The sequence below is a fragment of the Monodelphis domestica genome, chromosome 1 (assembly GCF_027887165.1).
Source record: "Monodelphis domestica isolate mMonDom1 chromosome 1, mMonDom1.pri, whole genome shotgun sequence".
Lineage (NCBI taxonomy): Eukaryota > Metazoa > Chordata > Mammalia > Didelphimorphia > Didelphidae > Monodelphis > Monodelphis domestica.
In genome coordinates this window covers 351556689-351582482 of record NC_077227.1, presented here as the reverse complement: position 1 = coordinate 351582482, position 25794 = coordinate 351556689, and the positions used below count along the sequence as shown (strand labels likewise).

General features: G+C 43.5%; 1 protein-coding gene across 3 annotated transcripts in view; it reads right to left on the bottom strand.

Moving 5' to 3' along the window:
• Nucleotides 1–1159: 1159 nt before the first annotated feature.
• ADAMTS2 (ADAM metallopeptidase with thrombospondin type 1 motif 2) overlaps nt 1160–25794 on the bottom strand; it is a 535678-nt gene continuing 511043 nt past the window's right edge. For all 3 annotated transcript variants that reach the window (XM_007473888.3, XM_056811480.1, XM_056811479.1), the window contains 5 exons: nt 23275–23407; nt 18059–18266; nt 15619–15748; nt 14612–14701; nt 1160–6594 (listed from right to left, as the gene is read on the bottom strand). In XM_007473888.3, coding sequence (XP_007473950.1) covers nt 6146–6594; nt 14612–14701; nt 15619–15748; nt 18059–18266; nt 23275–23407 — 1010 coding nt within the window. In that variant the 3' untranslated portion in view covers nt 1160–6145. The remainder of the gene's footprint in view (nt 6595–14611; nt 14702–15618; nt 15749–18058; nt 18267–23274; nt 23408–25794) is intronic.

Below are 25794 nucleotides of genomic sequence, written 5' to 3'. Positions count from 1 at the left end.
AATGAATCGCTGACTTCTGTAACATTGATTCCACTGTATTCTATTATATTGTTAGAGATGACTTGGGTAGCCACATCATCTATCTAATAATTCTCTCAAGTACTGTTTGTATGTTCCCTTCACAACTTCTCCATGACTGCCCATCCTATGTTACTCTTGTCCATATTCTTCTTAAGTTTATCTAATATGCTTGAATTTCTCAACAGGGCAAGTAACATAAAAGTGCCCTAGGTAGCAGCTGGTGGCTCAATGGATTGAGAGCCAGGCCTAGAGACGGGAGGTCCTAGGTTTAAATCTGGCCTCAGCCACTTCCCAGCTGTGTGACCCTGGGCAAGTCACTTAACCCCCATTGCCTAGCCCTTACCACTCTTCTGCCTTGGAACCAATACACAGCATTGATTCTTAGATGGAAGGCAAGGGTTTAAAAAATAAATAGAGCTGCCCTCAAATTAGAGTCACTTCAATTGTGGAATGGGAAAGACCCTGAGTCCCACAGAAGGAGAGACAACATTTATTTTTCTCCTGCTGACTCTCCATTTTCTGGCACTATGTAGTAAGGACAGGAGAGAGAATGAGGCTTGGAAACCCTTGCCTCTGTGGGTAGAGATGTTGACAATGGGAGTTGAAATAGCTGTTTGAGAACTTTATTTTACTTACTAATTAGGTGTTAAATTCAGTTGTTTCTTCACTGCTAAAGGAGTATATAAAGTAACATGTAAGTCTTAGCACTACGGCAAAGTTCCAGTTGCCCAGCCTAGTGATAGCTCTGCCTATAAAACCCTGCAAGGCAAAATGTTTTACAAGTCTGATCTAAGTATGACCCCAGAGTTTCTTAGATGAGTCTGAAATGAGAACAATACTTAATGCTGGGTGCAACAAGGGATAGGAAGGGCACAATCTGCATCTCCCTGGCTGGATTATTAGTACCCTAAGGACAAGGTAGCCATTTACATGTGAAACAAAAAGGGAATAATGAGGGACTATGAATTATCAAGGGCAGGACTGAATATTTTAGGCCAGATGGGAGGAGAGGAGTGCCCTCCCTATGAAGCTGGAGTCCTGACTGTGGCTCCCATACTTCTAAGGCTATCCCGTCCTTTGGGTTGGGCCATGTTGAAGGTTAATGAGTCTGAGTGCAGTCAAAGACAACACAAGCAGATGTTTGCAAAAACACAGACATTTGAACTTTAATAAATTATAAAATTTAAAGGATCAACTCTGTATATACATGTTATGCTACTGAGAATGGGTATTGGTGGCAGTTACCTGTAAGCCATGGGTACCATAATCCCTTGTCCTGCAGAACAAGGATTCTGCCCAAATGGGCAAAGGCTGTGCGTCAAATGTGAGTAAATAATAAATGTATGACATGATTCAGTCCCTGGACCCCCTGCAAGCCTTATTGGGGGAGCACCATTTGTATTGTATGTGCAAACTGTCAGACCCTAGAAACCTAAACCTTGTTGAGGAAGAAGAGTGGACCTCAGCTCATTCACCTGCAAAGGAGCACCAACTGGAGGCAGACGAAACCCCCTGACAGGCAGCGGTAACTCTTTCAGCTGTAGTGGCCAACGTCAAGAAGCCCAAACACTTGTGAGAGTCAGTCTGTGCCCGATTGGTCCTAAGGTTCTCAGCCAGAGAGTGAATCTAGCCTTTCGGGCCACCTGTCCAGCCAGGTACTCTCTCAATACGCTGCATCAGGATTCTTCTGGATTTCTGGGGCTGAAGCCTGGGATCTTCACGACTCGGCTGCAGTTCCAAGACAGTCATGGAAGAACTAGGATGTGAGTTCCCAGACGGTTCCTCCCCCCCAGCCTGCTGTGAGGGGTAGACAATGGTTATATACACCAGTCTTCCTGGTCCCCAGCGCTGGCCCATCTCCTCCTGATCTCTAGCACCTTCCCATGCTATCCTGCCGACACCAAGGCCTAGATCTGAAGCCAGAGTTCATCAGAGCGTCTTCACTATTTTTTTTAGACTGACTGCAAAGCTTGCTTGTTCAGTCTTGTCCATTGTGGGGAGGGGAGGTTGTTGCTCAGCAAGAAGAATAAAGGCCTCTTAGAGACCAGGTCTCTAAGCCTCATCTCAATAGGACCTTTCCCAAGGTCCAATGCTTTGGGATGTCATTTATGGAGTAGAACTGTAAAGACTTGGCTTTCCCAACTAGGCAAACACCTACCCCACAGCATCCTTGTGGGTAATACAACTAGACAAGAGCTCAACACTTGCAGGCTACTTTTGACTATAGAGGCATCCAATTAACTCACTTCAGTTGGTATACCCTCCCACAATGGACACGAGATCCCAGATGAGTTGGGAGTGAAGGGCCTAGAAGTTATCCCTTTTGCCTTTTGATTTTACAAATACCTTCCTGTTCAAGGCATCAAAAATAAATGGCACTGAGATGGGAAACATATTTTTGGAAATATTTAGAGTTAAAGACTGTAAATACTACTTTTAAAATAGAAAAATACAATAGAAAGTGCTTTCCTATCACTAGAATTCTTTTTTTCTTTTAAAGAAATCCTTCCTTTTACCCTAAATAGTAATTTCATGACTCCTAAATACCTTTAGCCATCTCTAATATGTCAGTTAGATTCCTAGATTTCTTGTCCCATTTTCATTGCTCTCTTTCTAAGGAATACATCTTTCCTCACTCAAATGCATAGTCTCTACTTTCTCTGATCTGAGAAAATGGGTTGGCTATTGTTCCAGCACTCTTGGATGTGACCAGCACTCACAGTGGTCACAGTGAGGTCACAGTGGTCATGCTTGGGAGCACATGCAAAGCAAAAGGTCTCAAATCAGGGAGAGATGCTAGTAGGGAAATAGCCTACCATTGACCAGCTGCCCATTTTGTTAGTAGAGTCCCCTAAGCTTGCACTTTGTTCCTCACAATAGGCCCTAACTGGCCTTTTGGATGCCCTTGGCCTCAGACAGGAGCTAGAGTAGAAAGAGTGCTAGAAATGGTGTTAGGGAATCTAGATTTGAACCCTGACTCTGCTGAAGTCTAGACATGTGACTTTGGACAAACCACGTCTCCTTTCTGGGGCCCACTCTCCCAACTAGTAAAATAGGGAGAACAACAATCATACTACTTACTTCCTAGAGAGAGAGAATATAAGAATTCATGTAAAAGTGGACTTAATTTATTATTGCCCCATTAGTAAAATAGGGATCATACTTTTACCTGCCAGATAGCAGGGGCCATCTTGTGGGGTTTCCTGAAAATCTGAGTTTGTTTTCTCTTTGACAGACAGCATAGGAAGTAGTCCATGACCAGAAAGACTTCTTTTTGCTGTGTACTATTCCCCAGGTATCTGGGTCTTAGAGTCTTTGATTCCTTTTGCCAAAAGCAGGAAGATTGGGCAGAGCTAGATTCAGCTTAGACTGAAGGAAACTGACATGGCTCCATTTGGTGATATTCTTGGATGAAGAAGAGTGACTCTTCTGAAACCCCAAGCCCTGTCCCTCATTTTCTTGGAAGTGACTGTGGGAACGTGCAGATACTAAGTTCACTTCAAAATAGTCAGTGTCAAGCAAGAAAATGATTCTGCAGGGTTGGGGGTGGATTAAGTTTCATTTAAAAAATAATCTCATTGCAATAAATTGGAGCTTTGAAAGGATCTCTCTGACCCTAAAGATCCATAGTGACTGAAAGCTAAATGAACAGATCTGGAACCCACTTTACAGAAGTGAGTTCCATATGACAAAATTAAAGGACAATGGAAAAGAGCCTTGTTCCCAATGATGCCAACCAAACTGGCTTATCTGGAATCTGCAGCAGGGCAAAATCAATGCAATGGTTGGTTCACTGTTCACTATCTTCACCACACAATGAAGAGGAAGAATAAATATGGTCTCTCTATAGGAGGGGCCATATTCTATAACTATTTTTCCTTCTATTTAAACAATAAGCTCTTTGTATCAATGCCAAGAAATGCTTCCATTTTTTCTTTTCATCCTTAGTATTTCAATCTCTTCTCTCCAGAGCTTTGCCACCTACCTTTACAGTAAGAGAAATGAGTATCTCAGTTAATCTATAATTGTTATGACAATCTTAAGGTCTTCCCTTCCAGGGAACCCATAGGTCTGGGTCCCAGAGCTACCATTATATGGAATGTTGAAAGACTGGGGAAGCTATCAGAGCACCTTTGGTTATGCCCCCATCATGGGCACTGGAAGGCAGGGAGCAGGAACTAATAAAATGGACCTGACATCAAGGGTTACCTTGGGCAGGCATGGATCACATACTCAGGATAAATGAATGTCCCAGCCTCTCCTGAGTAAAAAGCTTGGTGTGAGAAGGATGTCCTTGACTGAAAGGGCAGTTCCTAGTTCCCACCATTGCTGGAAGATAAAGGTCTTGGCACATGTTTTTCTGTTGCTAAAGCACCATTGATTTGTAAACTGTTGAGTTTATATTTCTATGTCTAGTCATAATCTCCAACAAAGAATCTAGAAAAATATAAAGAGACCCACCAAGCTTATTCTTCCCCATTGACAGAAAAGCTGGATCACCAAACTTTGGGGGAGGGGAGGGCAAATAATTATTCTATGGATACCTATGGAGCACTAAAGGACTCTTCCAATGGAGGGAACCTTGATAGGATTTCATTTAGGGGTGGGTACTAGATTTGGAGTGGTGCTGATACCCTCCTCCCAGCATCTTTGGAACCATTTCTTTGGATACCCTGACAAGGAAAGTTAGGATACCTTGATCTCCTATAAAAACAAATCTTGAAGGATTCTTGAGGCTAGCAAAATACAGGACCTCCATTTGCCTTTGTTTTACTGTTCCAGAGGGTAAACCCCAAATAGCAGAAGATGGTGTGATGTATAGGCAATAATGTACTGAAATGGCAATTTGAGGAAACCAGAATTTTAGTCCTGACTCTGCCACTAGCTAGCTGAATGACCTCTGGCAAGTCCCTTCCACTCTGGCCCTCCATTTCCTCATGTATATATAAAAAAAAAAACTTTGTGATTGGACTTGACCTCTAAGCTCTTGACCTTTACTCTAACATTCTGTGACATCCTGGGCAAAGTCCTCTGCTCCTGCCTAGCCCAAAGTGCCCCAATCAGACCAGTGCTGTTTAGCATGGATATCCATTGGAACTCTTACCAAAAGTAATTTTTTCTACTTCTGCTTCTATATTACTATTGGCAGTCCATGAAGTGAACCATAGTCTTGGATATTTGGCAGAGATTTATGGAGAGATCTTAGCCTGGAATACCAGGTAAAAGGTCTTTCCACCTCCTCCTCCTTTTGCTAGCTCTGTTTGGGTTGGAGGCTGATAACAGGAAGGGGTCATCACTGTAGGGAGGTTGGTAAGGGAAGTATGAGAGGGGAACATGCTTTTTCCTCTATTAACCTTTGAACGTGTGTGTGTGTGTTTAAAAGAAATTTCCCAGTTTCCAGTTAGAGATGATCTAGTTTGGAGTCACAGGGTTTGACTTTAAATCTTGTCTATAGTGCTTCCAAGTTGTGTGGTCTTAGACAAGTCACTTATCCGCTATGGTGCTCAGTTTCCTCATCTATAAATTGTAAGAGTTGGACTAGATAATTTCCAAGACCTCTTCCTTCTCTAAATATAAGGCCCAAATGATCCCTCATTGGCTCTCAAACGTGTCTCTACTTCTCCCAAGGTGAAACCCAAAGGAAAATAAAATTTGGTGAGCATTTCATGGGCTGACTAATCCTGAGATCAAGAACTAAGAGAATGTTATTGGGCCCCAGGACAACTCTGCCATCTTTGTAGTGGAATTTTTGTGGCCTGGGATTCTTTCCAAGAACCTTCTCTATTTTCTCTTGGTTGTCTATCCATTCTGCTAAAGGTTGGTGAATGCCATGTTTAAATAGCAGCCTCCCAAGGGTGTCCCCAGGTTCTGTGTGCTCTGCTAGAAGGAATGTCAGATAACTAACTGGGAGGTTTCTCTGACTCCACATTCCCCACTATCATGGAAACCAACCTGGTCATTGCTTCATTGCCCCTCTGACACCATCTCTCTTTCAGTCTTTTAGAATTGGGCATTTCTGCTATAGCACCACTCCTCCCTCATTTCTAGGATGGGCATATCTATGCTGTCAGTTATATCTCTCCAAGAGGAAAAAATATGCTACCGATGGCATCTTTCTGATTTATTAGAACCTTCCGAGCATCTCTCTCCTCCATTTCGCAGCAATGAGCTCTTGGATCCTCTGGTTCTTGGTCCTTTCGTATGGGGTCCTTCTATGTGGGATGAGGTTGGGCTGCTGGACTTCATTGTCTGGGCCTTGAACTTTATAGGGCATGTCCACAGCATTGATTTCTGGATGTTCCTCTTCTGTGATATTGGGACCCATGGCACTGGTGGGAGTCGCTGGGGGCTGTGCCAGAGATGGCTGTACCTCTGGAGGGGTTGGAAGCGTAGGGAGCAGTGCCTCAATGTCATTGTTTCTTCCAGAGGTTGGCTCGGTCCCATTATCTTTGGTGATGTTACTATAGAGACTACAGGACTTACAGCATAGCTGGTTGTATCCTGGGATGGAGCAGTATCGAGACAGGACTTCCATCCGGCAGAACATTGACTTGTCTCCTGGACAGTGTCCCTCTGAAAGAGAAAAGCAGGACAGATGACCAGACCAGGAAAATGGCACGTGTGGATTGCTGACCAAATAGCCAGGGCTCCGTCTAAACCTGATACTGTTAAAAGAATGGCAGAGCGATAGCTCAAAAGTACTTAGCTACACAATGTCTGAGGAGTTATCCACAGAATATTGAATGTTAGCATTTTGGGGGCCCTTTAACAGAGGGTTTTAACCTAGGGTCTATAAACTCCTTTAAAACATTTATTTATTTATTCAGTTACATGTGGAAATAATTTTTCTGTGCTTATTTTTTTTTTAATCCCTTACCTTCCATCTCAGAATTAATACTGTGTTTTGGTTCCAAGGCAGAAGAATTGTAAGGACTAGTCAATGGGGGTTAAGTGACACACCTAGGAAGTGTCTGAGGTCAAATTTGAACCTGGGACCTCCTGTCTCTGGTCCTGGCTCTCAATCCACTCAGCTACCCAGCTGCCCTAGAAATAATTTTTGACAATTGTTTTCTGACATTTTAGGATTCAGGTTTTCACCCTTCCTCTCTTCTCTCCCCCACTTCCTGTAAACTTGTTTTTAGGGAAAAAAAAAACATTTTGATAATTCTATTCCAATATAATCCATTTCCTTTATAATCCTATGTATTTTAAAATACATTTAGAAACCAGGATTGTGAGAAAAGATCATTTGCCTTCCCCAGACAGGCAAAAGAGGTTTAGAAGCCTTGCCCTAAAATGACCATCCTTATGGACTTTGTCAGTGGCTGGATATAAGAGATGAATGAGAAAGAGCCCGTGGGCTCAGAGTCTGAAGACTCGAGTTAAAATCTTGATTCTTCTTTTTTTTTTTTTATAAGGAATTAAGTCAAATGTACAAGAAATCAAGCCATTCACCAATTGACAAATGGTCGAGGGATATAAATAGGCAGTTTTCAGATGGAGAAATCCAAACTATCAGGAATCGCACAAATCTTGGTTTTCTCACTTATTAAGAGTCTGATCCTGAGCAAATTCTCATCCGCCAAACAGGGATGGTAATATTTGCACAAGGCAACTGTGAGTAGAGTACTGTATAAACTTTAAAGTGCAGGTTTACTTTGGAAAGGCTGTCTTGGCTGCCCCAGACTTACGGCAATGGAGCACAATGCCTCCTAGCCTGGCAGGGACTCTCCCACCCCAGGTGTCTGGGAGACGTGGCAAAAGGAGGCAGTGAATGGAGCACTTGTGAAAATGGTATTCTTCAGATGACTCATTCATGCTCAGCTAAGCAGATTCATCCAAATATTTTGTTCTTCTCTCTCCAAAGGGTTCTGCCCAGTACCCTGTGGGTCTCCTTTTATCCTCTGTGGCTTGGAGCTATTTTTTCTAATAAGAAAAGTCATTCCTGTCCTGGGAAGTCACTGCGGCATAAGAAGATAGTGATTGGTCTTGATATTTTAAGACCTGGCTCTGGACCTTGGTGTGACTGGGTCACCATGTATGATCCTACATCATTTCCCACTTCTGACACTCAGTTGACTTACTGGGGAAATGACTTCTGGAAAGATATCTTGCCCCTCCCCTGCTGCCCTTAAAGCCTTTTGAGGGGCTGGCATAAGGCTGGATTGCCAGTGGTTGGGGAAATGGGTGGCAGAAGGGCAATCTCCATCCAAGGGAAATCCCACACTCACTGAACATGTCTCTTGGGTCCCTTCCACCGCTAAAATTCTGTTGTCCTATGTAGGCTTAAGAGTTCTCTATAGGAAGACTCTAAATGATCACCATAGCGCAAATGTCAACAATATGGAAATAGGTCTTGATCAGTGACACATATGAAACCCAGTGGAATTGCGCATTGGCTATGGGAGGTGGGAGGGGAGGGGAGGGAAAGAACATGAATCATGTAACCATGGAAAAAATTCTAAACTAATAAAATTAAAAAAGTTCTCTACAGGAGAGGGGAAGCTAGGTGGCTCAGTGGATTGAGAGCCAGGCCTAGAGACGGGAGGTCCTGGGTTCAAATTTGGCCTCAGATAATTCCTAGCTGGGTGACCCTGGGTAAGTCACTTAACCCTCATTGCCTAGCCCTTACCACTCTTCTGCCTTGGAACCAATATACAGTATTGATTCTAAGATGGAAGATAAGAAATTTAAAAAAATTAAAATAAAAAGAGTTTTCTACAGAGAACTGAAAGTTGGAGCTAAGAGAGTCACTGAGCTAACAAGATAGAAAGAGGGCCTGAGGACGGAGGGCACTCTTGGGATGTGGGAGGAAAAAGAGACATAGTAAATGAGATCTGGGATGAGAGAGAACAGATCGGGCTTCACATTCAACAAGTCCTTCAGGTAGATCATACTTCTACCTTCGGGTTACTATTCTCTAAAGCACACTCTAACCAAAAAGAACAAATAGCTTAGAAATTGCTTTTAAAGTCAGGTTTTAATTCTGTAAGCAGCTGACTCAAAATAGCAATTCACTCCAGGCATTTATTTATATTTGTTCTGGGAATGAATCCTAATCAGTGGACGAGAGACTTACCTAAAGTCTCATAATCAAAAGGTACCAGTGAGGTCATGGCCCAACCTTTGATCCAATATGGCTCTTGTGTCTCCTTGGAGGCTCCATTGATGGTTGAACTCATTGCCACCTAAGTGGTCTCTTTGGCTTTCAGAGAGCTCCAGGCTATTCCTTGTAGTCTTTACTAACTGGTCCCAATTCTTTTTCTGAAGCCCCTCAGAGAAGGCTGAACCCTCTGATTCTTCATAGCCTTCACAGATCTTTTTTTTTTAATTTTAAATTTTAAATTAGAATATTTTTCCATGGTTACAGGATTTATGTTCTTTCCCTCCCCTCCTTCCCCTACCCCCGTAGCCAACACACAATTCCACTGGGTTTACATGTGTCATTGATCAAGACCTATTTCCATATTATTAATATTTGCACCAGGGTGATCATTTAGAGTCTACATCTCCAATCATATCCCCATTGACCCATGTGATCAAGCAGTTGTTTTTCTTCTGTGTTTCTACTCCCACAGTTCTTTCTCTCGATGTCTTCACAGATCTTTTGAAGATTTAAGTTGACCCTCATGTCCCTATCCCTGATGCCTGGTGCCCTCTAACTTACCCTTAATTCTGCAATTGTTTCTAATTTAAATCAACAACACTGAAGCACCTACTATATCTAAGGTCCAGAGTAATGAATATGAATTCAGACCAGAGCCTGGATGTTCATATAACAGGTTCTCAATTTTGCCTTACTCATTTTGGACACCATCTTCCAGGCACTTTCCAACTTGTCAAAGCCCTTAAACTATGATAGTCAGAACTAGCCATGATGTCCCACTTTGGGGCTGACAGGAGCTGAACAGACAGTGCTACCTTCTCTAATCCAGACACTGTCTAACTCTTAACACACCCGTCCTGAAACTTTTTTCTCTCTTGGTTTCTTTGCCCTTAGGAAGGCATCAGACCATAGTAGATAGTGCTAGGCCAGGAAGACTGAGGTTCAAATCCCACCTCAGGTACTTATTAGCTATGTGACCCAGGGAAAATCACTCTACCTTGTGCCTCATTTACCTCATCTGCAATATTATGAGGGTGTTGGAAGGTCACTTAGACCTTTCCAAGTTTAAATCTATGATCATACAACATCATTATGTCCTGGTCTTCCTACTTCTCTTTCTGGTCATCCTCAGCCTTATTCATAAAGTTTTTTCTTCCTCCCACATCCCAAGTGTGCCCTTTGTCCTCAGACCCTCTTTTTCTCTTGCTATCTCAGTGACTCATAGCTCCAATTTCCAACTCTCCATAGAGCACTCCTAAATCTACATAGGAACCTAGAATTTTAGAGGTTGATGGGGCTTGGAAACTCTTTAGAGGTGGAAAGGACTTAAGAGATCATTTACTTTGAGTTTTTCATTTTGCAGTGAAAAAATGAGGGTTCTCCAAAGGTCAAATGACTTACTTGTGTAGATCAATCTAGAAGTGGCAGAGCCAGGACTAAGGCCAAAACCAAGACCCCAAACACTATAGTGTCCTCTGCACTGCACCATGAGCCCTCCATATTTAATACCAACCTTTTCCTTGGGCTCCAGTCTCATCTCTTCAATGGCCTACTAGACATTACCACTTGGGTATTCTGATACCATCTCCATTTCACATTCTTCTCAAGCTGCATCCACCTTAAGAGTCTCATTTTGCATGGAACCTTTACTTTCCTTTCCCTGGATGCTTTAAGATCTAGTTTTAGTTCAAGGTGCAATCTGATTATGTCCAATGTCTCCCTTCTTAGCTATCCATATGCTCCAGGTCCACCAAATCATGGGTGTTTACTTAGCATTAGAGAAGCATAGATTTGGGGCTGGAAGGAACCTTAAAGGCCATCAAGTCCAACCCTCTTATTTCACAGACAAGGAAACTAAGGCCAAAAAAGGTCAAGTGACTCACCTAGGGTCATTCAGTCATCTTGGTCTATGCCTGAGGTGGGATTTGAACCCAGGATTTCCTGGCTACAATTTCCATGTCCTATCTACTACATTGTGATACTTTTTCACATTTTTATAAATTGAATCTGCTTATAGTGAGTTGGACTCAAACAAGGCACCTATGGTTTGGAGTGGGGGATACAGAAATTTCAGCCTAATGTTGAGAAAACTGACCATCACATATGAAAGGAATAATCTTCCTGGAGAAAACTGACCATTGGCTGTTTGTCCCAAGGCTCACTTATAAGGGGACCATGAACTTATACACTATTGAGAAAAAGAACACCTGAACTCAGGAAATCTGAGTGATAGTTTTTATTCATCCATTAAATAGATTTTTACCTTGGGCAACTCACTTCCTAACTCAGAGCCTTAGTTTCCTCTTCTGTATAAAAGGAGGTTCTTTGGACTAGTTGGCCTCTATCTAGGGACCCACCAAACTCTAACCTCCTATGAATTACTCTCCCATTATCACCCAAGGACTCAAGCTGGAGTCTTCTAGGCTGCCAATTATTATACTATACTCCAAAACCAAAATACAAGACTCACACTCCTACAGGCCACGATGGAAATCCACCTTTGCCATAGTACCACTCTTTCTAGGGATCTCGGGCTCCATGGAACATGCTTCTTTTCCATGGTTGCATACATTCGGAGGGCCATGGCTCTTTCTCTAGATTTTTTAACCCTTTAAATTACTAGGAAAGCCCAGGTGTATTCTTAAACCCAGGAAGCACACTGACAACCCCAAGTAGTTTCAGAAAATTACTAGTTCAAAAGCTCAGCCAATAGAAAGATACAGAGCAGGAGAGAAGCACAGACTAGCAAAAGAGCATCTCAGTAGAAAAGGTACCAGGGCCATGGATGGGACAGGTCAGCCTCCCTCTGATAATTAGGGAAGCACATATTCCCTCAAAAACTGTTTTCCTTCTCACTTGCAAACTCCCTGTGAGTGGTAGGTTTTGTTCATCACTTCAGGGGTGTTTCTACTTGTTTTCCTCTCTTATTGCCTTGTGTTTTCCTGAAGGGCCTCTCAATGGCTACATTTTAATTAGAAGGCCCCAGTGAAAGGGACCAGGGACAACTCAGATTTTTTGAGGCTTGTGTTACCTTAGACCAGGGTAGACTAAGCCCTTAGTCAACCAAAGGCCATCATGGGAGTAGGGAGTAGGGGATGCTTCCCTATATACCTTCCATCTCCCTCTTGATCATGGAGAGAATGGATAGTCTGACTATGCAATACAGACCAGTCTAATGCTTCTGTCAAAGGGTTATGGGGCCTTCATCGCAGGCTTTGAAGTAAAGAATGTTCAGCAAAGCCTTATTGCTTCTTGGCCTGAGGTATTTCTTCAGGGCTACTGAATGTCATTCAGTAAAATGCATCATGTCACCCTACAGCTGTCTTCATACCTGCCCCATCCTTAAGGAATGACTTGGAGAAATTTGTCCCTTTTGAAACTCAAAATGAATTCTTTAGGGTCTTCTCAAACTCTGGCATCCATTTCTCTCTGTCTTCAAAGCCTGAGTTGGAGGAGGGACTGCATTTTTGTCATTTCTGCAGGACAGTCCATGTAAAGGGCTTTGCAAATCTTAATGCACTATGGAAATGTATACTAATTGTAATTATTATTACAGGCTAAATTGGCCTCACACAAAAGACCTGGGAAGCAAACTGAAACAGCACATCTTTAATAGTCTGTTAAATACATACAAAACACTAATAAAATATCCCTGATAAACCAAAGTGCATATAGATGTGGTGCCCAATGCCCGGATACCTTATTGCACCACTCTCGACGGCCACCCATATCTCAAAACGTCACTAAACAGTTAGTTGTCTATTGAAAGTTTGAAAGTTAACAGTCGTGAACATAGTTATACAGTTAAACACCGATTATTTTACATAACAGTATTCAGTGCCAGTTATGTGTCTTTGCTTTGCGGTCCTGTTGATGGAATATTAACAGCCTTTTGGGATGGGGGTGGGGGACATTTGTCTAGACCGCCAGCATTCAAAGATGGAACTACGTGGTAGGTAACGACACTTCTGAAGCGCTACATGGCCGCAGAGCTAGAGATTCGAGTCTGTCACCTGACAGGGTCCCACTCAGGGGCATGGGATGGCCCCAACCTTAGAGCCTATGGACGACCTGTTAGATGGAGGGATGGAGCTGGAATATGTACATCCTAAAACTAAGATGTCTCTTGAAATGCTCTCTAAAGGACTAACTCCTCTTTCTTGGCACAGAAATGTCACGGGAAGTAACGAGGCCATTTGAGTTTGGAGGAAACAAAAGAAAAAAGGATTCTCTCTCCTTTGGGAACTGTGCACATTCCCCTAAGAACCTTCCTGCCTTCTTGCCTGTGCCAGTTTGAGTCAGGTCCTGGCAGACAAGCTCGTGATGCCAGGATGATGTTTGCTTTTGAAGTCAGGCTTATTGATCAATGCTACTACCTTTCACCTTTAAGGCATTTTTCTCAATGTTTCTCCTAAGCAAAACAGCCATAACAATTGAGGTAATTCTGTAGTGGTTTCCGTAGTCCCATTGGCCACTTGACATATCTACATGAAATAGTCTCTGACTGTTTGTTTCTTGGTCAGTCTCAGCGTCAGACATGTGCAGGGTAGTAACAAAAGACCTGGGAGGCTGATGAATGAAAACCCAGAACGACAGGGTCTCTCGGGACACTACACCCACTTTCTGGAGCAGACCCCTTCCAGGGCAGGGGAGGGCACAGCTATGGTGGCAAATAGTTCTGCCACATGCAGAAAAGCCCAGATGTGGTGAGACACAAAACCCTTCATGAAAATGAGCCCGGGCACCCTGGGAACACAGCAAAAGAGACAGCAGCAGCGGCAGCGGCAGCGGCAGCAGTAGTGAGCGAAGCCTTTAAACATTCCCCAAGGATGGAAATGTGAGGAGCCTGCGTTGTTCTGAGCACTGCACGAGAATAAATATGAAATGAAAGACAGAGAAAGAACAGAGCCCGGTGCCCTGTGGGTGCATGACATGTGGAGGAAGCTGGGCAGGGTTGGAAGGAAGTCTCTCATTCATCCGTCTACCCTGTTGGAAGGAAAGCAGGCTGAGGGGAGGAGATGGTGGGGTCATTGGGCAGAGGAAGAGGAAGAGAAAGAAACTTGGCACTCCAAGTTGGTCTGTTGTCAAGGGGGTTGTGATCATGTTCATGACCGAGTCTTGGTCTTGGCCCCAAACTGCACATCTTGGAGCAGGGAGTTGCTTTTCACCTATGCCCGAGAGCCACAGGCTGGTGGCTCCTGGCACTATCCCGGAGGAAGCCTGGGCCTCACAGCAGAAATTCTCCTTCCCATGTCCACAGGCCGGGACAATCATCCGCCTCCAGGGCAACACGGGCTCTGAATCAGAGAGAGGCCAGGCATTGAGGAGGCCCCTGGGAAGAAAGAAAGATTCAGCCCCAGAGAGGACTCAGGAAGAGTCAGGGGAACTTTCCATAGAGAGAGAGGAAAAGAGCCAAAGGCAAGATCCGCAGTGGCCCAGGCATGCAGGAAAGGCCAAAGGCAGAGTTATAAACGGGTCTTTTACTTGACGAGATTTTCTGGATTGGATAGTCTGGATCTGGACGAGACAGCCACTGGATGAGGTAACTCTTCTTGGAAGGATCTGAGATGTTTCCTAAGAGAAAGAGAACAGAGATGTTGGAGCCAATAGGGGATGTCCTGGGGACCTCAGCCCAGGCTTCAGACAGGGGGATGGCTTGGAAACTTAGAGGAGGCTGAGCTATTAGGGCCAAGGGACAGGATGAGAGGGGAGTCCAACAGAGAAAGGGGACGGGGAGTCATTATACTAGTTAGGATCCATCTGGAAAAGCCTCCTAGGAGTTAGGCTAGAAAGATTGTCATCGTGAGCCTTTGAAACCTTCACAAATTCAGAAGACTGAATGAGCTAAATTCATAAACAATTATCAGTAAGGCTCCATAATACAATCATTGCAAATAGTTTGGACTAGATTGAATTGGATAGTTAACCTTGGGGAACACTTCCTTGGGTTGGGAATCCCACAGGGGAGGTCATACTTCAGAACATTCTGGGATTGAATGGGACACCCTCAGGGGGATTGTTTTAACAGCTCAGCCTGGATCTCAGAACTTCCTCCCTGACTTTTTTGCCCAAAAAGCAGCATATGAAGTATCATGATGGATGTGATGACACCTGAGATGAAGGTAAGGTGCTATCACATGTGGTGCCTGCACCTAAGAAGCTTAATTTCACCACAGTCCTTTGTTAGAGGATGCTGAGTCAATCGATCTTAAAACCTAATTAGAGATACATAAGATGATACAATTATAGATTTAGAGTTCGAAGTGACCTTAGAGGCCACCAAGCCTTCTTTTCATAGATGAGGAAACTGAGGCCCAGAGAGATTAAGATGCTTTGCATTTAACACACAGTTAGTGAGCATCTAAAGCAGGAATTAAAATTATGTATTCCTGACTTCAAGTCCAGTGTCCTATCTCCTCATTCATGTTTCTTCTCCAGGTGATCCTCTTTGATACTAAAGGCCAGTCTGGCCAACCTTGGACAAGGCTTACGGGGACATATGGAGAGTCTGCATGTCCTTGCTGTCTCAGGCCGTTCCTCCCGACAGGAGCCAATGGTTCCATCTTGAGTCCGGCACAGGACCTGTCGCTCTTGAGTGCCATTCCCACAGCTCACTGAACACTGGAAGAAAGGTGAATCATTAGTTCTCCCATACATGAGGCTGTCTAGAAATCTATTAGGTATTTGTATGTATCTAGTTATTTCTACACTGGGTCTTCACTCTCTTGTTCAATTGTTTCAGTCATGCTCAACTCTTCATGACTCCATTTGGGGTTTTCTTGGCAAATATACTGGAGGGGTTTGTCTTTCCCTCTCCAGCTCCCCTAATTCCCTCCTGTCTCAAAATGTAGCAGGGAGTGTTTCTGCTCTTCATGTGTGTGTGTGTATTCATAGCTTAATACAATATCTGACACACAGTAGGTTCTTAACAGATGCTTGTGTTTGGCTGGCATCTTGTAGTTCAATCTGAATATGGTGCCAAAGTACTGGCAATTGAAGAGAAAAACCAGCCTCCCCTCTGGACATGAAGTTTTGGGAGATGACCTTCCATGTTGTTTTTGTGGCTGTTGAGTTGTATCTGACTCTACTTGAACCCCTTGTTGATGGGGTTTTCTTGGCCAGATTTGACATTCTCCAGTGGGTCCCCATTTTATAGATGAGGAACTGAGATCTTCCTGATTCCAGGCCTGGTGCTTGATCTACCGTGCCACCTAATTGCCATAACTACTTACCATACATACATGTTTTCCAGAAATACAAGCAGAGCTACTAAATCCTCACTCATATTGCATTCTGGCTTACAAAGCACTTTCCATAAGTGATCAGAGGTAGCCCCAGGTAGACAGCTTGTTTGTGCTCCCATTTGAGTCAGCATTTTAAGCTTAGACATCCAACTTTGGCAGGACAGACTCCTACCTCTGTTGAGTGTCCCCAGGGCAGCCACAGATTCTCAGAGACAGAGCAGGCTTTGGGGTCCTATAACACCTCATTTGACAGAGGAGGAAACTGAGACATGACTAGTGAGAGTTGAACTGGGGCTAAATCTCAGGTCTCCCAAATCCCATTCCCAGGTTCTTCCCATTGAAATGTGTGTCTGCTTATTGAAGAAGAATCAATTTTCTTTTTCTTACTCTTGTAATCTTTTCTATATCCTACCTGTGTGAATTTTAAAAAGTCTCCATCTTGATATAGCACCCAAAAAATTGTGCACACCCACACTACACGGGCATGTGCTAGTCAATGACAAATGAGAAATAACTAACTGCCCACCTGGGCTGTCCTAAGCCAAGCTAGAGCCAACCATTGGCACTTGTGAGACACAGGAAGTGAGGTAGGGAACAGCCTCTGGAATTCGCTCACTTCCTGTGGAGAGGGCTAGGCGCCAGTTCGTGTTAGAAGCTTGGACAGGGAGGACGCCCGCAGACAGCTTTCCTTCAGATCAGTCACGTGAGTTAAGGACTGATTCTTTCCACCTTGGCCCTTTGGGCCTAAAACTCCCTCTGCCTTGGTCAGAGGTTGAGTAGCCCCTTTCCCTTTTCTCCTCTCTCCTTCTCTCCCTCTCCTTTCCCTACTCACATTGTGATTAAACCTCCATAAACTCCATTCTGACTTGAGTCTTTCATTTTAGGAATTTCATAAGTAAATTCCTTGGCAGCCATTTTTCAATATTACAACAATCTTAAAAAGATGAAATTTTCACCATTACACCTGGCAGGTGGTCATCCAGCCTTGGTCGCCTATTAATTATCTCCCAAGGTAGTCTGTGCAGTTTGGGAAAGTTCCAATTGCAAACAAGTCTTCCCCAACATACTGCCTCTCCATAACTCACTTCCATTGCTTCTGTCTGCCTTTTGGGGCCAAGTGAACAAGCCCAATCTCTTTTCCACACAGACCTTTAGAAGACAGCTCTCATTCACCCCCCAACCTCCCCTCCCTTAAGTCTGATTCCACATCTGGGGACTATTTATTCCATCAGAATTCTCATGTTCCTACTGGATATCTCTCTCCTATCTTCAGCTGGATAATTTTTGCTCTGTCTCCAGCAGAATCTGTTCGCTTGGCCCCAGGGAGGCCCTTATCCTTAGCCTCACTCTTTGTGTCCTGAACAGAGACCCATTTATGATTCTAGTCGCCCCTCTCTGGACCAGAGTGCACCATTAAATCTTCCTTCCTTCATGCCACAGTGAAGCGCCCATATCTCTGCTGTACTGCTTTAGTTCCCAGGGTTATCTTTGTGTCTATCAGGATTTGGAAACTGTGACATCCCCACCTGCTTTAGTGTCAGAGTTCAGGGTCTACCTCTGAGGCCCTTTTCATCCTGGTGTGTGTGGGTTCAGACAGACTTCTGGCCCTGACTTTTCCATTGATAAACCATTGAGGTGTAGCAATGGCCCTTGGAGGCTGGGATTGGATAGGGAAGATGGAGCTCACCTGAGACCAGGGCCCAATTCTCCACTGTCCAGGGCAGAGGTCCCGGTTACAAGCCCGCCTGCCTTCTGGTCGGGCCTCATTGCAGTGCTTGGTATGGACAGAGCGATTGGTGTTGTCGTGCAGGGGCTGGACGCAGCGGACTGAGCGGATCTGGTAACCAGTTTTTCCACAGCTTTTGCTGCATGGCTCCCATTCTCCAGTGACCCACCTAGCAGGGCCCAAAACAAAAACAGTAAACTTTCTGGCACTATCAGACCCAGGCCTCTTGGGGCCTGCATCTCCTTGCCTTCCCTGCCCTGACTCCCAACATTCTGAGACTGAAAGGAGTACAGAACACAAGGAAGGAGGAAAGGGCTGGATCCACAGAGGGTGGCCATCAGGCAGTATGAGCAAGTGTGAGCAACAATGGCTCACCCTTGAGGTCAGAGGGAAGCCACTGGGGATGGACTGGGCACCTTGGGTGGGTGGGAGAGGATCCCCTGGCTGGGGGACAATTGAGATGCAACTTGGGGGGGATGATAAGGGAACTGATTCATAAAGACCAACCAGTCTGATCAGGAGATAGGAGGGAACAGATTGCCTTGATGGGTCTAGAATCACAGGTGCCCCATACACTCCAGCCTCCCACCCCAAGGCCTTGAGAGCCCTCAATTATTACTCCTAACCCTCTCCAATATACCCAGGTCTCCTGCCTCCAACCAGATATCCTAGATATCTCCTCTGATCCACCCTGATACTGCATGAATCTGTGCCCTCCTGTCTTGTTCTATTCTCCTCCTCCTTTTTTCTAGCCTGACACCATCCATGCACCGTGGCTTCTACTCTAATCCTTGCTTGGTCCCCTACTTCCCCCTCTCACCCAGACACTGCATAAGCCCACATCTTGCCTCAAAGTCCTGAATGCTCCTAATTTCTATAGCCTCACCTCTCCAACTTGAACCCTTATGGCTCCCATTCTCCTGTTGGCCCTGGATGCCAAGAGTCATGGTGAGGAGTCAGAACGAGAAAAAGTCAAGTCCTTTTGGGAGAAATCCACCGAGGGAGACAAGGGTAAAAGTCTAAGGGGACTTCCTATCCCAGGGAATATCCTATGATCTTAATCCACATCTACATAGTTGGGTCTTTTCTATACTTGAAGAGGATGGAAATACTATGAAAATATCCAGACCCCAGCATCAGGCGAGGCAAAAAGCCAGAGTTTTCAAGCCCAGGCCTGATTTCACAAGTCTAGTGATGGGATGGAATTGTCACCAGCAAGCTATTTATAGTATAGGCTTAGATAGTCAAATGCTATTGAGCAGGCTGGAATGTAGAAATATTGTATTTTGGGCAGCACAGTACAGTGGAGAGAAATCCCCAGAGGCAGAGAATACCGTTTGGCTAGAGCTAGGATTTGAACCCGAGTTCCAAGGTCACTTCTATGTTCTCAGGACATTTCTGGGTCTGGCAGTTTATGTTCTAGACAGAGATGGGCAATCTTTTAGAGAGGATGTCCCTCCCCCCCACCTCCCTGACCAAGTGCCTTGCCCATGTCTGTCCACTGAGTGCAGGGCTCACACTGCTTCCCTTCCTTACTCCACCCAGGGGAGGGAGGAAACATTCCCATTAGACTGCTGGGCAGGGGGCCAGTGATGTAGTCAGGCTTGGGGGAGAGGAAGAGGTTGGGGTGCAAGCACTCTATTGTGTTATTCTCTAGTTATGTGAGCTATGATCCCCTCAAACCCAGCTCCTTTCCAAAGTGGAAATTGAGGGGACCTTGAAAATTTCAAAGCACACCCTTTTTAACCACCATTTAAGGAATTAAAATCCATTTCAAATGCAACACTTTATTGAGAGAGAAAGAGAGAAAAAAGTGGCCAGAAAAAAAAGCCCCAGGTTACAGGAAAACCCCTTATTTATAGGAAAATATAGCCCTCAGGTTAAATGACATCATCCTGACACATTCATCCCATCATGTTCCAGCCTTTCTGAAGTGGGTATCCTCCAAATGATCCTTTTTAACAAATGGTCAAGGGTTGAAGCCAGGTTTTAATTTGGATGTAGGGCTGATTGGGAGATCACTATGTCTGAAAGGCCACTATTTTCTCCCAGGCAAGAACCTCTTTGAATCCAAATTGAACAGATTAAAATGGCCAAGGGTTGCCTATGAAAGAAACTAGGGAAGAGGGTTATAGAACAGGAAAGAGGCTATTAGCCTAGCCTCAGGTTTATAAAACTTATTCCTAAATCACTAGACCACAGTTTTGAACATTTCTAAAGTAGACTCAAATCCCTAAATCCAAACATGGGTTGCTTCCCATAGTAAAGACATCAGTTGTTTCTTTCTCACTTAGGCCAACCGTAATAAAGAGGTCATTGTATTCTGAATGGAGTGGGGGAACCTTGTCTTACTAGGGATACTGTCTTGAAGAGACCTGCTTACTAACTCCTCCTGGGGAGACCAAAGCAGCCCAGTTCACCTTCCTCCAGCTTTCTAGTTAGGAACTCTGGTGAACTCTGTGCTGCAGGGACAGGAGCAATGGGTCTTTGGGGCACTATATCCTTGCCATGTGTGCCCACAGAAAGATCTCTGCATGCCATCTCTGGCACACGTTCCATAGGTGAGCCATCATGGATCTAGGATGACTTTCAACTCTAATGTTCTGTTTCCTCAGGTTTCTTTCAGCTCTGACATTCTACGTTTTAATGTTTGTATTCAAAGACCTTTTTTGGCATTCTATTCCACCATCTCCCATAGAATCTAAGAGTCTTTGAATGGAAGACCATGCCCATGTGGATGACTTTCAATGATGCATTATTTGTTGTGTGTCTGTGGGGTCTGGGAGGGGAACGTAAAGGGGGCTTTCTGGATCAGTGGGTGATCAGTTACTTCCTCTGAAGAGAGAAATGCAGAAAAGGGTTGTGCTCATTTATCCAAGCAGTATTATCTAGGAGGCACAAGAGAGGTGTATGTGGTTGTTCCCAAGTCATGGGTGAGCAGGAGTGTGTTGACTAGGGGGCAGCTTAGTGGATTATGAGCCAGGTCTAGAAACGAGAGGTTTTGGATTCAAATCTGGCCTCAGACACTTCTAGCCGTGTGAACTTAGGCAAGTCACTTAACCCTCAATGCCCAACTCTCATTGTTCTTCAGCCTTAAAATCAATACTAAGTATTGATTCTAAGATAGAAGGTAAGGGCTTAAAAAAAAGAGTGGGTTGATTTGGACATCCTAGAAGGATGATCTCTTAGCTTCTCACACACAGTTGTCTGAAATTCAGGATTATGGGCTCTGAAGTTTGAAAGGGACCTTAGAAGTCATGTAAGCTTGAAGGTTTCAGACAGGCAGCCCTGTGGGTTGCACTCAGTCTACAATACTACAGAGGAGAACTCAAACCAGATTAAAATGTAATTGGAAAATATTTAAAAAAACAAATAAAAATACAACAAAATACAAATAATGTTAATATCTAAGCTAAAACATGCCTGCAGGTATCCTTATGTATTATTTTAGTGGCCCTTATTTTTATATGTGTTTGATACCCCTGATCCAGCTCACCCCTCTCATTGTGTAGATGAGAAAAGCAATACTCAGATTGGTTAAGTGACTTTCCCAAAGTTTCTTACAGGTAGTAAGTCACGGAGCTAGAAATGACCTTAGAACAAAGACTAAAAGAGCTAGAAGAAACCTTAGAAAATAGAACAGTATAGCTGGAAGGGGCCTTAGAAATCATTGTATCTAACTAGGATACCAAGGCCCAGAGAGAGGAAAAATCTTTGAGCAAATGAGTGGTAGACCTGGGCTTTGAAGGGTGAAGGAAATATGATTATGGAGGTTCACAGGGTAGGGATGGGAAGAAATAGGGGTGAGGAATCTCTCAATCTTTGCAAAGATGGAAGAAAAACTTTTCTTGGGTCTTTCATTGACTTCTAAGTAGTGAGAGTTTCACAGAATCTTAGGACCTCAGAGAGCATACAGTCCAATTCATACCTGAACAAGAATCTCTAACATTCCCATTTAGTAGCATCCTCATCTCCATTTGAAGACCTCTAGGAATAGGGATCTGAGTACTACTCAGGGCTATCCATTCTATTTTTGAATAGTTCTCATTGTCAGGAAGTTTTTCCTAACTTGGAACTGAAATGTGGTGTCTGCAAGGGCTACTCCTAATTTTGTCTGCAAGCAGAGAAACTAATTCTGCTTCCACATTATAGACCTTGGAAATTTGAAAACAATAATAATAGGCCTCAAAGTTTTGTTTTCTCCAGGCTAAATATTTCTGATTCCTCTGAAAATTCATTTATGTAATCATTTCTATTCCCTCCACTATCCTGATCCTGGTTGCTTTCTTATTGGACCCTATCTAGCTTACCATTTTCCCTGCTAAATATAGCACTCAGAACTGAACACAGTATTCTAGATGCATCTGACATGTAAGGAAATAATAACGATGATGATAATTAGCATTTATACAGTGTTTTAAGATTTGCAAAACTCTTTATAAATGTTCATGTCTTGCCCAGGATTATCTAACTAATAACTATCTGGGGCAGAATTTGAAGTCAGGTCTTCCTGATTCCAAATCAGGAGCTTTATCTACCATGATGCCTGTCTATGAAAATGATTAGTATTATAGTCTTACTATTGGACTAGGACTTTATGAAGAATAGCCTAAATACTTAAAATACTTAAAACTAACATTATTAAACTATTACAATGGAAAATTCTATGTACTGTCAATCCAAATTGCTATTTTAGATGGCTTGCTTAACTGATTTTTAAAAAATAAAGATAATTTTCAGAAAAAGTATTATGGTCTTACTTTTTCTAGACTTTGTCCATTAGAGAGAGTAGGCAGGTTGGCTTAAGCTAGATTTTGCCTCCTTCCCCTACTCAGGCACCCTCATGTCAGCAGGAGCTGCCTTCTCAGAAGTGCCATTTCCATGATCAAAAAGAGTCACAAAATAAACAAAGAAGTCATTCTGCAACAGGAGCAAGGTGTTTAAATTAGCCCCGAGAATCCCCCTATGGGTTCAAGGGCAAAGGGCTACAGGGTAATTTTCCCTCAAGAAGTTTTTCTGCTCCTTTAACAGGGAAGGACACCTTACTGGGCAAACAAGGTTGCCTTAGGGCTCTAGGGAATCTGAAGAGGACTTGGGAAGCCTACTTCTTGTAAGACTCTGACCTCTTTCTGGGGTTAGGGATGGATAGAGGAGGTAGAAAGGAAAAGAGCACTCACACAGGCTGAGAACACTCCTGAAGGTTGCATGCTCTGCGAATTGCTTTAGGCTTTTCAATGGAGTCACAATTACTCCGATGTACCATCTTGTGGTCCAGTTTCCTTCGACAGCCATATCTGGTAAGCTGGAAACCTAGAGTAGATCCCCATCCCCCCAAAAAATTGCATTAGAGTTATTTACATAAAGAAAATGTGAAGAAAAAGTCTCTCTAGGTTTCAGATCTGTAGTGAGCTCCATCTGAATCCAGCCACCAGCGATGGCCTTTTTTATCTTTATGTATTTTTATAAATACACAAGAGCTGAATGCAAGAGTCACCACTGGTTAAGACCTGTTGTGTGAGATTCAGTTACTGAGCTAGTTACCAGACAAATTAAGTAATTTCACATATAAAATGTATAGCTCTTTCCCAGTGTAGTGAAGATGCACATTGTGCTTTTCTTCTATAGCTGACCTTATTTGCAGAGACAGTATAGGGGAATAACTCTACCTTGCTTATATTTCCTATTACTTTAATAAAATTAGTTTTGCTTCTGCATTGATTCACATTGCACCCTGTCCCCCATCAACTTAGATCCTCCTAGCTCACGGAAAAGGAAGGGAAAGAGGGAGGGGGAGGAGAGAGCGAGACAGACAGATAGACAGAGACAGAGAGATAGAGAGAGATGGAGAGACAGAAATAGAGACATGGAGAGAGGCAGAGACACACAGAGAGACAGAGAGAAAAAAGAAGAAAGAGAGGGAGAGGGAGAGATAAGATGAGACAGATAGGAGAGAAAAAGAAAATGAAAGGAGAGAGAAAGAGAGAGAGGGATAGAGAGGAACATAGATGGAGAGACAGAGACAGAGTGAGAGATAATGAGTACTTCTGCATCCACAACAGTTATTCTGTTTATTATTGATTTGGGCAGAACTCTGTGGCTATGGATCCCTTACCCTTCTGGTTTTTCTCATGCTCAATTTCACAGAAAGATGATATCTTGGAGTTTGAAAGTTGGGGAGGATGGGTTTCGGAATTGAATCTATCTCATCCAACTTTCAACAGTGCCTCTGACAAGGAATCTTCTCACCTTCTGTCTAATCACCTCCAGTGATGGCAAGCTCATTACTTATTGAGCAATCCATTCCATTGGTGGACAGCTCTGATCACTAGGAAATTCTTTTATTTTGTGCCAGTCTTAATATTCCTATAATTTCCCCATATTTGACCTAGTACTTTTCCTCCAGGCCAAGCAGAACAATCAATCAATGAACAAACATTTATTAAACTTTGACTGTGTATTAGGCAGTAGCAATAGATACAAAGACAGAAATGAAACTTTTCTTCCTTCAGATCATATTCTTTCATGAAAACAACATGTAGGATGAAAGACTTGGGCTAGATGGCCTCTGAGGTTCTTTTAAATTCTAAATGTATATCTATAAGCCTTTGTATAAGCAAATAGAAAATACATACAAAACAAGTGCCAGGAAATTTTGTGTGAAAGGCATGAAAGTGGCTGAAGGTGATGGGGGTCCAGAAAGACCTCAGTTGGAAGGTAGCTCTTGAGTCAAGCTTTGAAAGGAAGGAAGAATGAGAAGAGACCAAGGTGAAGAGATCTAGGAGATGGCCTGTACAAAGGCATGGAACTGGGAAATGAAATGTGTGATAATCCAGAAGGTTAGTTTGGCTGGCCCGATGAGTTTGAGAAGGTTAGTGATGCATAATAAATCTAGAAAGGTAGGTTAGAGACAGATTCTAAAGGACTTTAAATGCCAGACAGAGGGGTTTATATTGGAATTCAGGAGTGAGCATTGGAGTTTATTGAGCATTGGAGTGACTTAGTCAGATCTGTACTTTGGAAAACAAAACAAAACAAAACCCAACATTTTGACAGCTATGTAGAGAATAGAGTGAATTGGAGGCTATTCTAATAGTCCAGGCAAGGATGATCAAGGATTAAACTAGGGTGAATGTGAGATGACTAGAGATAAGATGTGAGAAATTTCCACTTTGGTACTTTGATCCCCAAACCAACCCACCCAATGAAGGAACTCATTATATTTCTCTTCAAATTCAATCCACTTCACAACATCCTTCCCCTACCCCTTCCATCTCTGCAATGACACAACCATTTTCACTGTCATCGACTCCTAAAATGGATTCCTCCCTCTACTTCCCCTCATCTCTTAAAGAGGATTCTCTTCAGCCTCAACTGCTCACCAAGACCTTTGGATCCTTCATATAGGCTTTCTCTCATTAATTTCCTCTGCTTCTTTTCCATTTCTCCTGTCTCTATCCAAGTCTAGGACATTATCAATTCACACTCAGACATAATAAGAGACCATCTAACTTCTGTTCTAATATTTCCAGAGATGGGGCACTCACTACCTCCTTACTCAGGTTGTTTTCCTTTGAGATTGCTAGAAAGATTTTCCTGTTCTTTGCCTTAGGACCCTAATTCCCTTCTAAAGTGTAGCATTGGGGGCAGCTGGATGGCTCAGTGGATTGAGAGTCAACCCTAGAGACGGGAGGTCCTAG